The 15,176-nt window shown below is 49.3% G+C and overlaps 1 protein-coding gene across 5 annotated transcripts; it reads left to right on the plus strand.

Annotated features, from left to right (window-relative positions):
- The first annotated feature begins 1,155 nt into the window (after positions 1 to 1,155).
- Positions 1,156 to 13,847, plus strand: LOC307092961 (specifically androgen-regulated gene protein). Of its 5 annotated transcripts, none has more exons than XM_079760561.1 (5): positions 1,256 to 1,357; positions 2,315 to 2,388; positions 6,621 to 6,806; positions 9,389 to 9,563; positions 10,768 to 13,847. In XM_079760561.1, the coding sequence occupies exons 3-5, from the start codon at positions 6,702 to 6,704 to the stop codon at positions 12,582 to 12,584; spliced, it is 2,097 nt and encodes a 698-aa protein (XP_079616687.1). In that variant the 5' UTR covers positions 1,256 to 1,357; positions 2,315 to 2,388; positions 6,621 to 6,701; the 3' UTR covers positions 12,585 to 13,847. The 5 variants fall into 5 exon arrangements, with proteins under 5 accessions (XP_079616686.1, XP_079616683.1, XP_079616684.1 ...); XM_079760559.1 differs by lacking the exon at positions 2,315 to 2,388 and adding an exon at positions 4,046 to 4,153 and having other exon boundaries at positions 1,260 to 1,357; XM_079760557.1 differs by lacking the exons at positions 1,256 to 1,357; positions 2,315 to 2,388 and adding an exon at positions 1,166 to 1,232.
- The last annotated feature ends 1,329 nt before the right edge of the window (positions 13,848 to 15,176 follow it).

Here is a 15,176-nt window from a genome sequence, read left to right on the forward strand (position 1 = left end):
TCTGCCACCTTCTAGCTACATGATCTTGGACAAGTTACTTAACCTCCTGTAAAATTTGGATATTAACAGCATCTACCTTTTGAAGTTGAAATGAAGATGAAATGACATGGTGGATGAACATGCTTAGCACAGCACAATACCTAATGCACAGCAACAGCTTAATAAATGTGGGCAATTATTATGTGCATTGATTTTAATTTTTCTTCCTGCCCTTTTGACATCAAGGAAAACCTATATCCAGGAAAGATCAGCCTCCAGGCAAAAATCACAAGTGGTAAAAGTCACCTCCATACTTGGAAGGAGGTTTCTTCCTGAAAGCATCAGATTCTTCCACCTACTCTCTTCTCCCTGCTTCTTCTGGTTACCTACAGGTGCCAAAAATCCGCCATGGGAGGATTCAGGAGTTGCTACCCTGGAGGGAACTTATTTTGTTTTTATTTATTAATATTTATTGCTACCTTCCATGAACAGCTAAGAGACCAGAGACCCAATGACAACGAGCATGTTCTCTCCGTTGAGGTTGTCCAGGCACTTTTGCAGCAGGGAACTCTCCGGGGAGAAAATTGTTTCATTTCCTGCAGAAATAAATGAGGCCAAGAAGGCCCTTGGCAATCTGGGGGTGGGGGATGGGAGAGGGGGGGCGGTAAGGGTGTGTCAGGTCGGCATCCCTAGTCTTAGACATCTTCTTTGTGGTCAGGAGTGGAGTTTGAAACACTATGAGCTGCTAGGCAAAGGCTTGGGGATGAAAGTGATTCTGAAAGATTAGAAAAGCCTTGAACAAAATTGGCCACAGAGGATTTTAATTTGGAGAATTCAGTGGGAAACTTAGTTCCAAGTGGAAGAAGGCAGCTCTAGAGAGAAAACTAAGTTTCAGAGAGACACGTAAAAGAGCATACTGCCCAGTGGACTTATATGAAGATGTAATTTTTTAAAAAAAATTTTTTTGCCTACACCCCTCACTGCCAACTCTCCTTTTCCAGTCTCAGCCCAAACCAGTCCCTCTTCCTTCCAGCCCTCCGTTTTTTAAAAGGGCTCTTTATTGGCTCTTAATGGGGGAAGGAATGGCAAGAGATGATTGGCTAAGTGAGAGCAGCACCGCCCTGCCCACTCCCCTCCCACACCTTCCCTGGAGAAACAGCTGGAATGAGAGGTAGGGAGAGAATGCTGTGATTGGCTGAGAGTCAGTGGCGGGGTGGGGCGAACCAGCACCGATGAAGCATTTACCTGTCCAGGTAAGTCAGGAAGAGGTCAAAAGAAGAAAACAGCAGGAGGCAGGGGAGGCAGGCTCTGTCTGTGTCTCTGCCCTTTGAAATAGAAGGGTATTTCTTCCCTCTCTTCAGCCCCCCATCCAGGAAAGGTGAGTTAATCGCTAACCAACTATTGCTTATACTGTAGCAAGGTGTGTGTGTGTGTGTGTGTGTGTGTGTGTATGTGTGTGTGTGTGTGAGTGTGTGTGTGTGTGTGTGTGTGTGAGGGGGTGGGGGGCTATGTGGGAATTCAGAGCTAGAGGGTTGTGGGGAGCCCTATACACCCCAGCTAGGGGGCTTTCCTCTTTGTTCCTCAACTCCCAGAGGCCAGTCGGGGATCCAAGAAGATTGGATTAAAGTGCTTTGGTGGAGACCAGGGCTGGAATGCGCTCCCCCCACCCCCGCCCCAACCTGCTTATTTAGGTTGGTTAAGCATACAAGGGGGGGGAATAGGTTTGTTTTGGAAATTTCCATCTCTGAGCAATTCCAATTGAGTTGTGACTTTGGAAGAGAATAGTGGGAGTAGAGAAGTCAAAATGCAGGAAGGCCCAGGGAATGAGAGTGGTTTTCCATTGCATTTCTACCGGAAACTCTCCCGTGGCTTTATCAACCCACCGACTATCTTTATTTAAGTAAAGGGTGCAGTGTGTGTGTGTGTGTGTGTGTGTGTGTGTGTGTGTGTGTGTGTGTTTAATAATGGCGATGTGATAATGGAGCTTTCTGCGGACAGGTGTGGAAGGCATGAGCTCTGCTGGGCTGTTTGTGAGGGGAGGCGAGGTTTGGTTACCTTGGAAAAACTCCAGCTCAGGCTACCAGCTCATCTCTGGAAACCCCGTGGACAATCTAGTTGCAGAATCCCCTTTGTTTGAGTTCAACTCAATTAATTTCCTGACTTTACCTGTTAACAGACATGGAGACTGGCAAGCAGAAAGCTACTTGGCTGCGCTGGGGCCTCACCCACATTTTTATGACTCTTTCACGGTAGCATGCCGACTCTGGTGGGAGTTCCGCGTGGGGCTCAGGCCACAGTCGTGTGATGTGCTTTCCCCGGGTGTGCTTTCCTTCAGGGCTCCCAGTTAGCAGCTTGTTTGACAGGTTTACCTGCATAAGGAAGTTGAATGGAGAAGTCAAAGTCAGAATAGTAAGTCAGCTCTCCATTATCCACCTCTGGGTGGTGGAGGGGGGTACACTCTGGCCTGGAACTTTGCCCTTTGCCTCCTTTCTCCTGCTGCAGGAAAGAGGGAAGCGGGAAGACCCGGTGTCTGAGACACAAGCTGAGTGAATATACAGGGGTGGGCAAAAGTAGGTTAACAGTTGGGAACTCTCAAACAGAGTTTATTCTTGGTGTGTTTTTTTTTAATGAATGAACAACTATAAACCTACTTTTGCCCCCCCTTCTATTGGATCTCCAGTCCTGGCAACTGGCGCTTTAGCCACACCCCAGAACCGGCCCACCAAACTCACTGACTGAGGGCTGCCATGGATGGTGAACTTGTCAGCAATAAAGACAACCCCCAGTCTCCAACAAAGCTCTTTTGTGCAGAGAATATGTATGCCAACCCCTTCCCTCAAACGCAGTGGTGAAAAGGGGGATTAGAGCGAGGCCGTAACACACGCAGAAACTTGCCCACGTGCTCACAGAGAGGACTGCACACGCAGTGCAATGCAAGTCGTCCTGGTGGTTTCCTTGGGATCTTCTCCAACCTGGGATGCATTTCTGGGTAGAAGAGCAGAGACACCTGGTCTAAAGGAAATAGGTGACCTCCTTGACTTCTGGGGAGGGAGGCCAAGCCCTTGGAGGATATGGGGTGGCTCATGGGAGGAGTCTATTTAGAAGGCACAGAGAAAACTGAAATGGGGCCGAAGCCTTCTCCCCACCCCACCCTCTTCAGATGCCAGAATTCCACATGCTATTTATTTACTCTCCTCCAAGGCTTGGCTGGCTTTAGTGGAGTGGTTAATATTTAATGTGCCTTTGCATGGCCAGCCCTAACCATACACATTTCTTAACCCATTCCCTCCTCCCCTCAAGTCCTCCAGAGGTCAAGGGTTAAAAGATACCAACCTCTCACCTGAGTGCTTGTACTCAGGCTTTTTATCAGGTTGAAATATCTCAGGTTTCAACGGTTGCCCAGAAATAGTCCCCAAGTTTCAAGGTTGTAAAGTTGGTGGAAGGAAATGCAGCAGCCTCTAGATCAGGCCAAACTGGTGAGGGAGGGAGGGAGGGGAAGTGGGAGTGGGGAGAGAAGACCTTTTCACGGGTCAGACGCTGCGTCAGAAAGCAAGGTGAGGAGACGAGGTTGGAGCACTTCAGGACTCCTTGAACTTTGGTTTCAGGTTGGGATTTGTCTCTGCGGTGGTTATGTAGCATCTGATGATACGATCTCCAATGGCACTTGGTGTAATGTCTTTAGTATGGAGATAGCTGTTGTTGGGGCCAAACCTGGTCTTGGAGCATGAAGCTGGAGTAGGTAATGTACAGGGTTCAAGGTGTGAGTTAGAAGAAGGGGGACTGGAGGGCTTCTGTGCTGTCAGGGGCGGCCAATGACCTTCTTTAGGTGCATGGCCCTCTTGCATCTGGGCAGTCTGAGATGCCCTCTGGAAGGGCAGGGGCCACCGGCTGTCCTGGATGTACACTTAGAGGTCATTCCTTGCTTTCCTTAGGGAGGGGCAGATAACATCCTGCCTAAGTTATCAGGCTATTTTAAAGATCTCATTAGCATATTTAAAGTACTTTGTAAGCTATATATTTTTTTTTTTTGAAGCAGTGCTATTCAGATTGTTTCCATCTCTTCCAGCCGCTTCAGGCCATCCTGGTTCGGAAGTGAGAGTGTGACAGGCACCCCAGGAGGAAGGAAAGCCTAGGAAACCACCCTAAGCACTGAAGTGTGCTTGGAAGAACCCGGGTAGTAATTTTCTCTGAAAGGAAGAGGGAGCATCCTCTCACCCATTCACAGAGACTATTATATTAATTACAGTGAGCCACTTCCAATATTTACTGCCCCGATTTTTCAGAGAAAAAAAAATGGAGGCAAAAACTATGTTTCTGCGTGTGTTACGGCAACGCTATAGTCCCCCCCATGGTTCTACACTCACTTCTCAGAAACAGTGCATGCTCCATGCCTGTTAGTTTAACTGAAAGCATTGACCAGATTCCATTGCGCCTAATAGTAATAGGGTAGAAGCCAAAAAAGGTGGTCTTCCCATAGTTCAACTCAACAGACACTAAAATGGATGTCAAATTCATTCATCTAGCATTTCTTGAGCGCCTTCTGTGTGTCTTGTTTTATGAGAGATGGTTCCCCTTTTCTGTAATGGCATCAATCTCATTGAATGTCAAGAATGAGTTAGTACTATCTGAACCTAGACAGTCATCAATGGAGTGGATATATGAGGTGACTGAACTCCATGCACATGACTTCTCATGTTCCTGTTTCTTTGGGGTTCTAGATATTGGGCAACTAACCTCATGAAGGAACTCTAAGAACTGTCTTACCCAATGATGACTTATCCTTGGGCATCTTTGGCATTTCTGGTCCTTCCCGTTCCCTCCCTATCTCCTGAGAGGCGCTGGACCATCATAAACTACATGTGTCATTAGGGATCTTCCCTCTTCATTCCCCATTGTCCTGCTCCTCCCTACCTGCTTCCCCTGAGGACTTTCTCCCAAGTAGGAGGGGAGCTCTCTGAGGCCTTGTGCTTGTCAGCTCTGTGGAGCTGGCAGGCTGACACACCCAGCACAGCCCGAACCTGACTGGGGCATTGGGAGCAGTTATTGGTGAAGGAACAATGAGCCCTGAAATCCAAACCCCAAGTCCCAAGATCTCAAATCGGACACATTTTTTTTTCTCTAGGACATTTTACCTAGTATTGGAAGGGTAGGAAAGATGGTAGAAAACAAAGTATGGTGTCATGGGAAGAATAGGGATTCAGAATCAGACTGTATTCTATATTTTGTATTCTACCTCTCCCTCAACTTTCCATTTGGTCTGTCTATTAATCTTTATTTTTTTTAGAATTTCATTTTCACAAAGGAGAGTCACCCTGGCCTTCCCAACTGTGCTGGAGTGTTTCCCACAAACAGGCATGTGAAAATCCTTGTGATTTTCAGAGGGAAGACGGCCTTCCTTTGCTATTACTATTAGCACAATGAACTTGAAACGTTTTCCCCTGGGAGTTGGAGTTGGGAGGAAGCTATATAGGACATTTTTCTTGTTTATTTGACACAGGTTAGGAAACCTCCTTGGGATAAGTTCAACCATAGAGGGGGTGATGCACAAGAGGAAAACTGGGTTTGTGCCAACCACTGTAGGTGCTATGCATATGTGTCCAAGGCTAGGAGGATAATGGTGGCTTGCTGGTGGCTGCTGTGATGATGGTGCTGTTGACTATAACAGCAGCTAACAATCGGGCCATGCACTGTGCAAGTGTTTTACAGGGACTATTTTGTTGTATCTTTAAGACAACCCTATGAAGTAGGTACTATCTAGGGCCTTGTTCCTTCTTTCAAGCCTATAGTCTCCCATTTAAACCTGAACCCTTCTGTTCTAACCTCTTGTTTCCCTTCATTCAATTTACTTTGATCCCAGATGGATTTTGTCCGTTTCTTGTTATAAGAACAGTAGTAGTTAGTTATTCATTGTTTAATATTTACTACCAGCTAAATCAGTGGTCAGCAAACTGCGGCTCGCGAGCCACATGTGGCTCTTTGGCCCCTTGAGTGTGGCTCTTCCACAAAATACCACGTGCGGGCGCGCACGTACAGTGCAATTGAAACTTCGTGGCCCATGCGCACAAGTCGGTTTTTGGCTCTCAAAAGAAATTTCAGTCGTTGTCCTGTTGATCTTTGGCTCTGTTGACTAATGAGTTTGCCGACCACTGAGCTAAATGATGCTAACTGTTCTCATTTGATCCTTACATTAACCCTGTTTAACGAGGAAAACAAACTGAAAGAGTCATTTGCTTCAAGTCACATAACTGTAAATGGCTAAACTGTGATTTAAACCCAGATCCAACAACCTCCAGAATCCAAGCTATTAACCCCTATAATATTTATTGTTTATAGTAATGAGGGTGTAGGGTAAGCTCCCTAGTTCAGAGGAAAAGGTGACTAAAGGAAGTGATGGAATTTCCTTTCTGACTACATGCTTCTCCACCACCTAAGTCCGTCCTTCTGCATGTATGTGAGCCAGCTTGTGTGTCCTTCCCTGCAGGCTAGGGGGGGGGGGTTGGGTTTGGGTAATGGCTGTCCACGGCCCCTTCCAGCACTTTGCTTGCTTGATGTCCCTGCTGCCACGCTGCTCCAGGGCCTGGGCAGAGCCTTGCCGGAGCCCAGGCTTGGCTCACACATGGCTTTGATTCTTTTCTTTTCAGGCCCAGCTTGGGACATTCTTCGCTTCTCTTCGCTTCCCCTCTGGGAGCCCCTTTCGCCGTCCCTGCACCTTGCTTCTGGCAATGCCCGAGAGGGAGCTGTGGCCAGAGGGGCCTGGCTCGGAACCCGTGACCCGCATCGGCAGCTGGGACAGCATGACGAGCACCACCTCCACCCGCTCTGGATCTGTACGTACTCTCTGTCCTGCAACCTGGCCCGCTCTCTGCACACCTGCCCTGCCCTGCCCCGCCCTGCCCACCACCGACCTGGCTCACTGCTCCTTCTCTTTCATCTTCCTTGTCAGGGAGTGAATCACACCAGTTGATGCTTTCTGCCTCTGAGTCACCCAGGGCTCTATAGGGTGGGACAACCCCAGAGCGCAGTTGGACCAGTGAGACTTTCTCTAGTTTTCATTAGGTTGGGGTCTGAGTGGAGATGAGAGAGCAGGCCGGTGATCAGAGGTTGTGGTGGAAACTAGAATGCAGATCCTTGTAGCACATGGGTTCCTGAGGTTCTCTGCAATTAGCAGCATTATTTCAGCCTTTAAAAAGATCAAAGAGGCCAGAGTAATTAAAGCCTGGGTTCTGGAGCCGAACAGATCTGGGTTCCTTAGTATGAGCTGTATGACCTTGGGCAAATTACTCCATTTCTTTAAGCTTCAGTCTCCTTAGTTTTAAAATGGGGATAATATTAAAACTGAATTCATAGTGTTCTTGTGGGGAGGTAAATGAAATGTGTATATATAGCACTTAGCGCATTGTCTCCCTATAGAAAATAATTTATGTATGAGCAGAGATTGAGACTCTTCCAAAGTCACTATGTTTAATTATTTGTGAATGGCACATAATAAATCGTCATTTTTCTGGGCATGAATTTAAATCTTAATTGTTGTATGGCTAGTGTGAAAGAGTAAATCTGCCCTATGTCCAAATGTAAGCTTTCCTTTCTTGTGAAAATTCATCATATACATAATAACACCTGAGAATTTATAGTTTGTGGCTTTAGAGGTATTTGAAAATGTAAGGATTATAAGGGTGTCTACTGTGTGTCAAGGATGTTAATATAGTCAGTGAGCCCTGGTCAGTGTGGCTCAGTTGGTTGGAGCTTCATCCTGTACAACAAAAGGTGGCGTGTTCGATTCCCGGTCAGGGCACATACTTAGGTTGTGGTTTGATTCCTGGTGAGGGCACGTATGGGAGGCAACCTGGCGATATTTCTCTCTCTCTCCCTCTCTCTTAAATTGGTGAAAACATATCCTCAGGTGAGTTTTGATATGTAAAAATGGATTAGGAAAAGCAGCACAAACACAAAATCCAAAGTGCAGGCAATCTGTATATAATTTCTTTTTGACTTTCGATAATGGGGCCACAGAGACATCTTTCTGTTTCTGTTAGGCTGAGGCCAAGATGCATAGTTACATACCACTAGACTCCGTATGACTGGGATTAAAGATATTCAAAAAGAAACATCCACGAAGGGTAAACCCAGAGCTGGCTTATCTTTGTCAAGGCAGTAAAGAAGATCTTCATTCAGAGAACCTCTGGAGTTGGCTTCAGGGCTTCCAAGGGTTATGTTTAGGGCTCCCCTTGAAATGTAAGTGCCATCTGTCAGTTGTCACTCAGTCAGCTGACAGATGGCACTTTAAGGAGTCTGGGACTGGAAGGGTTATTCCAACAGCTCTCTTCCCTCCTCCCAGGATATTTTTAGGGCTATCCCAAAATCTTTCCTGGCCATCTGAGTGGGTCTGGAGAATATATAACTCTGAAGCATCTCAAATATTAGGAAGCAGGACAAAGATGCCAGGAATGGACTTGGGCCAAATTTCATATATTCCTATTTGCCCTTTTAGTTTTCCCTTCAACCTCTTGTTTGGAGAGCAACTGTTCCATGGATCTTCCTGGCCTGTAGAACATGGTCAGTAACCATCAGAAATGACCATAGCATTTTTTTCTAGATATTCCTATGGGCTTTCCCATAATTCAAATCAGTTACTTAAGATCTACCTAATATTTAATACTAAATAGCTTTCTCCCCTCTTCCTCTGTACTCATCCAGTTTCTTCACCCTCCCTCCTTAAGTTACTATTTGCTTAAGAAATGCACACTCATTTGAATGTTAGCAGAGCCAAATACTATCAAGAAGGTAAATACACACGGGGGAAAAAAATCCTGTATGGAATGCATTTCAGAGTCAAGCATAAATTATTTAGTAGATGTATCTGTGGCTAGTCATACCACTGTTCCCACTGGCCTGGCAGCCAGCAGTTGGCTGCGTTTCCTGTTTGTCCTCATCCTGTCCTTGACATGCCAGGTCAAGTATGCAGAAGTACTTAGAAAAGTTGAAAGCAATACCTTTAAGTTGAAGGTCAAATCTTTATGTCGCTCGTATAATTTAGAGCTAAATCGGAGACACACAAAGTGACATGTTTGAGCAAAGAAGCAACAAATAATTCCAGAGAAATCGGAACGAGAACCTGGGACTGCTTCTGATCTGTGCTCCCAAGCATTTCCCCCAGGACTGAGCAAAAGCAAGGCCTCTTGCCATTTGCCTCCCCAGCCACCTGGTGGGACAGCAGCCCGCCAATCTCTGCCCTCCCTGGTGCCTACAGTTTCAGGAAGCAACTCCAGCAGGTTTGCAGAGTAGCACCGCAGAAAGGTTTCCAGCTCTTCAGCATTCCTTCCCCAACACAGGGTGGTTCTCAGGCCCCGCCAGTTTCTGCCGAGCTTTCTCTCACAGCTCCCTTCTCTCCTTCCTCCTGTCCTCACTCTAGACTGACAGCTACGACTTCCTGTCCGCTGAAGAGAAGGAGTGTTTGCTCTTCCTGGAGGAGACCATTGGTTCATTGGACACTGAGGCTGACAGCGGACTGTCCACTGAGGAGTCTGAGCAAGCCACAACTCCCCAAAGTCCCCGAGCACTGCCCCTGCTCCAGCCTGCTCCCCAGGGTAAGAGACTGTCTGGGGTAGCACCTCTAGCGAAACGCAGAAAATCTGAACGTCCTTCTGGCCACTTTCTACTTAGTTTGCTCTTGGCTCTAAGGGTCACAGGCAGCAGAAGGAGTGACCACACTCCCCTCCACTCTCCTGGCCAGAATAAAGCTTTGTCCCTGGAGGGAGGGAGGGTGTGCTGACCAGCCAGCTTCCTGTGCCTGTCTACATGTGTCAGAGGCCTGGGAGGGAGAGGGTTTGACCAGCTGCCACCCACTCATGGAGGAATTCTAAATAGATAGAACGACAGAGGTGAGGGAGGGGTGGGTGGTTGGCTCTGTAGAGTCTGAGTCAGTCTGGGGAGCTAATCTGGATGACCCAGAGGCGGAGGCTGCAGGAGATAAGAAGAGGGAGGGGCCCCTTAGCCTGAGTGGGTGGCACATTAAGGCCCTGGGGAGAGTGTGTGGAGAGCCAGTGGTGTTGAGGCTCAGTAGAAGGGGGACAGTGTGGCCGTGAGTGTGGGGTCATATGTCCCAGGGTGGGGTCCCACTGGAATCAAGGTTGCAATCATTCATTCAGCAAATATTCATTGATAATGTGTTAGAATGTCCCTGAAGCTAGAGCAGTAAATGGGAACACGGGGCTTCACTGCCACCTCGGACTCACTCCCTGGCCCAGTGGGCCCGGTGCACCTGACTAGCTCACTGGAAGGAAAGAGCCCATGTCGCTCTCTGGTGTGGGGACAGCTTTGGCCATTACCCAGAATCATCCGGGTACTTACCAGTATGGGACGTGAAGGAAGAAGGTGGAGCCCAACAAGGGCAAATCACCTGTTCATGCTGTTCGAGTTCAATGCTTCCATTGGACTCAGTTACCGGGGAGCCCCAAGGTACCTAAGGGACTGTCCTGGGTCTCTCCCACCCTGGTGCTTCTGTAGAGGGTTAGAAAGAGCCTGATTTAAGGACAGGGAGCCATCTGGGGCTGCCCTTTCCCCAGTTGTTGTGAAAAATTAATCCCTGATGGAAAGCAATCTACTAGTATCGATCTGCTCATCTAAATGATATCCAGGCAAGAGTGCTTCCCCTTTAAGAGCAAAGAAACAACAAAAACAAAACCCATCCATGCAAATTAGAGATCAGAGTTCAAGGAATATTTGCTTTTCCCTTGGCAGCAGGGTTCTCACCTCTGTCCTCTCTTTGCCTGTTCTCCCGGCCCCTCACAGGACATCTAGAGGAGACCGTTGCTCAGCAAAGACTAGAGCCAAGGAGAGCAACCCAGTCCAGCTTCCCCCCTCTGCCTGAACCCCAAGGCCTGGGCTTCAGATCCGGCTCCTACAGCCTCCCCCGCAATATCCACATCGGTAGGAACCAGAACCTCAGGAAAAGCACCACCCAGACGAATAGCCACCTGCCGGGGGAACCCAAGAGGGTCATCCCAGACCCCAGGGAAGAGCAGCTCAGCCAGAGCAGGGAGCCCAGTCAGGCTCCAGTCCAGAGGGTCATCCCAGACCCCAAGGAAGATCAGCTCAGCCAGAGCAGGGAGCCCAGCCAGGCTCCAGTCCAGAGGGTCATCCCAGACCCCAGGGAAGAGCAGCTCAGCCAGAGCAGGGAGCCCAGCCAGGCTCCAGTCCAGAGGGTCATCCCAGACCCCAGGGAAGAGCAGCTCAGCCAGAGCAGGGAGCCCAGCCAGGCTCCAGTCCAGAGGGTCATCCCAGACCCCAGGGAAGAGCAGCTCAGCCAGAGCAGGGAGCCCAGCCAGGCTCCGGCGGGGCTCCAGGAGGCCGCCTTGGATTTGGACACAGCTCTCATCCCCCCACCAGAGGCTTTCCGGGACTCCCAGCCCGAGCAGCGTGGGGAAGACAGCCTGCCCACAGGGCCAGGGGAGAAGACCCCCGCGCCCCAGCTCCTCACGTCACTCAGCCCCCAGAAGAGAAAGGAGACTTCATCAGAGGCTATGTCCCAAAACGCCAATGAGAAAAGCTCAACAGGGCCACCAGGTCAACCTCGGCCTCTTCCTGCCATGTCGTCTCAGAACGCCAGAGCGGCAGATGCTTCCGTCCCACCTGGGCGGGATCCAAATGCCCAAGTGGCTCCCCTCACAGGGCCTAAGCCCCGGAAGCTGCCCCCGAATATTGTTCTCAAGAGCAGCCGAAGCAGTTTCCACAGCGACCCCCAGCACTGGCTGTCCCGCCACTCGGAGGCTGCCCCCGGCGATTCCGGCCTTGTCTCCTCCTCCCTGCAGGAGCAGAGGAAAGCACGCAAGGAGGCTCTAGAGAAGCTGGGGCTGCCCCAGGACCAAGAGAAGCCCAGCCCCCACTTAAGTAAGCCCACCAGCTCCATCAGACTCAAGGGGACTGGCGCTCAGGCCCCTTCCCCAGCCCCAGCTTCAGCTCCTGCCCTGGCTCAGCCTGCACCTCAGGTCTCAGCAGCTGTGCCTGCTGCAGGGAAGGCATTCGCTCCTGCTCCAACCCGGGGACCTTCTCCAATGAAAGCCCTGGCTCCCGCTCTAGCTCAGGGGTCTACTCCAGGCAAGGTTTTCATTCCCGCCCAGGAACCCACTGCAGGGAAGGTTCCAGCTGCCAAATCCATGCCAATTCCCATCTCTAGGGCCCCCGGGGTAAGTAGTCCCCTGACTCTGCAGGAGAGCAGCATCCCTGGGCTGAGACAGATGAACTTCAAGTCCAACACTCTGGAGCGGTCAGGTGTGGGGCTGAGCAGCTACCTCTCAGCTGGGAAAGACCCCAGCTCCAAGACCAGCACCTCTCTGGGCAAAGACCCCTTCTTGAGCAAAATCTCACCCAATGACTTGCGTAATTCCCGGCCCCGCCCTGCCTCCTTGGGCACTGGGAAGGACTTTGCAGGGATTCAGGTGAGCAAGCTGGCTGACCACGAGCAGAGCTCCAAGCGCCTGTCTTACCAAGGACAGAGCCGCGACAAGCTGCCTCGCCCCTCTTGTGTCAGTGTCAAGATTTCCCCCAAAGGCATCCCTGATGAGCACCGAAGGGAGGCTCTGAAGAAGCTGGGACTGTGGAAGGAGTAAAGTAGGCCCTGGCCACCAGCACTGCCCGCACAACCTCGTCCCTGCCTCCTGTCATACAAGACGACTCTCAGGGCTCCACCTAGGAGCCTTGGCCACCTCACTGCTCAGGGGCTGGGCAGGGGTAGGCTTCTTTCCGACGCTCTGCTCTCTGAAGCGAAGAGGAGGGAGAGATCGGAGTCCAAGCCTACGCTCAGATTCAGGGTGGTTGTGCCCATGAGTACCCGATGAATCATCCTGAAGATGATTTCCACAGGAGTGTGTGTGTGTGTGTGTGTGTGTGTGTGTGTGTGTGTGTGTGTTAAGCTGTATATATCACTGAAATTATTTATAAGACACAAGGAGTCGTTAAGAATCCTGCTCATGTTGGAGATTTTTGTACGTTGGGTAGCATTCGGCCTCACCAGAACTGAGTGGAGAGGGGTGGCCAAGCCTGATAAAAAAAAAAAAAAAAAAAAAAAAAAAAAAGTCAAAGGAGACCATGGGTGTGCCAGTGCCACAAATGCAGCGTCACCTGAAATGCGGGTCTTCCAGAATTCCTGCGATAGATGGAGACTGGCTCATACTTTGCTCGATCCTTCTCTCAGTTCTGGCCTTCTGGACAGGAGCCAAGAGGAGTTGGCCTGTTATCTCTTCACCTGCTACCTTCTCACTGTCCCCTGTCCCAAGGATAGGACATGTTCCTGCAACTAAAAACTCTTGGTTGATTGAGAGCAGCAGAGCCCTTGTTGGTCTGAGAAGGCAGGATCAGTGGCCAAAGCGCACACCTCTGCTGGGGAGGGTCCTTGTCCGTGGACTTGGTAAATTCCCTAATAAACTGTGCAGTGGTCCCTGATTCTGTGATTTCTGCTCCTATCTCAGTCTGCTCATGACTGACCCCAGGCTAGGCCAACACTGAGATGGGAGCCTGAGCCCAGAGGCTTCGGTACTTACAGTAGAACTGTTTCAGGCCTTGCCTACACTATTGCAAGTCGTTTTTACCTTCCTCAGTACCTATGGAAAATCAACACAATACATTCTCTGCTAGTTAGGCATAGAATATCAGAGCTGGGAGGGGCCTTAGAGATGCTCAAACCCAACCCTGTTGGAGAAGGGAAATGACCCATCCACAGTCAATGCCGCTTAGTAGCCGAGCCGGGGCCAGAGCTGGGCTCCTGATCCCAGTCCAGGCTGCATGCTGCCTCCCCTCCCGCAGTACTTGTATGCATCTACACAGCACCCCACGGGACCTTCACATCCTAAAGCGTCTTCTGAAATATCAGAGATTAAATGCTGTTCATGTCATATTTAGTGTTGTGGCTTCTTATTTTATCTTTGAGAAACAACAGTAGAGTAAGTCGTTATTAACCCCAAACTTCCTGACCAAGTTATGCAACTTGAGAAAATGCCAAAAGAAGGTAATCTGGGTGGGTGGTGTGAGCTTGTGAATACAAGCTTGGGGATCAGACATGGCGAGACATGACTCCTACTTCCCCTTAGGAAATAAATGGGACCCGTGGCTGTGACCTGGTTGGAGTCTAGGATCCCCAGATGTGAGGGGCAGATAAAGGAAGGAAGCTCTTATTGGAAAGGTGCCCTTTAGGTTGGCTGAGCATTTTGGGGCTGCATCCTTAGGAGCCCAGCACTGTCAAAGCTCAGCATTTCTGAAAACGATGAGAAGGTTAAGGTAAGGACAAGTGGCTCGCTCCACCCTGTTGTGGTATGTGGGGTGTGGGTGTGATGGTTTCTGTGTACTCTCTCACACACACACCCAAAAGTCTGGTGCCATACTGTTGGCCCTGGCTGAGGACTTGGTCTGTCACAGCTCACAGGAACTCCCACAGTTGGTCAAGCCAAGTCTTATTACAGACTCCCCAAAAGAGAGAAGTCAGTCCCCCTCCCGGAGGGCTGAGTGGACACGATGTATTTGGTTGATCTGCTTCATGTGTATATTTCAAGACACAACCTGAGGAGCAATCACTTTGTTTTTTGTTAATTGCCCTGATAAATAGGGAAACTTAGGGTAAGAATCTGAGGCCCTGACACCAACTCAAGGCTGACCGACACAGGTTGGTCAGGAGTATCTCCTACTAAATCCCCACTCCCTGATGGAGGTCATTTCTCTCCAGACCAAACAGAGTTACGTACAGCTTGCCTTCCAGCCCTGCAGCCTCACCCTAGTGGCATGCCCACTTCCCCAATTCTCTTAATTTGAGCGCCTTCCTTCCCTTGTTATTTAAAGATGCCATGTGCCCCATGTCCTTATCCTTCAAAGAGCATGTTTCTCTCTATAGATGGTCTTTGGGATTCAAAAATAGACTATTTGTCCTCACTTTGAAGATGGGCAATGGGATCCCAATGAGGACATCTGCCATCCTGAAGGTGATGTCAGAACCACCTGTGGAATTTCTCTCCCTCTTATATCCATATAGGATTGCTCCTCATTCAGTTTGAACAGATTGGGTGGGAGGTGAGTGTCTTCAGTGTTGTTGTTATCTCTTTTTGAAGGATTTTGGATGATAGTGTATAAAAGTCAGTCATTTGACTTAAAAAACCAAAGTGACAACTCTACTTCCACTTGACCTTGTATCTCTGTTATACTTTGCTGCAGTCTTG

Source organism: Cnephaeus nilssonii (genome assembly GCF_951640355.1).
Source record: "Cnephaeus nilssonii genome assembly, chromosome: 21".
Taxonomy (NCBI): Eukaryota; Metazoa; Chordata; class Mammalia; order Chiroptera; family Vespertilionidae; genus Cnephaeus; species Cnephaeus nilssonii.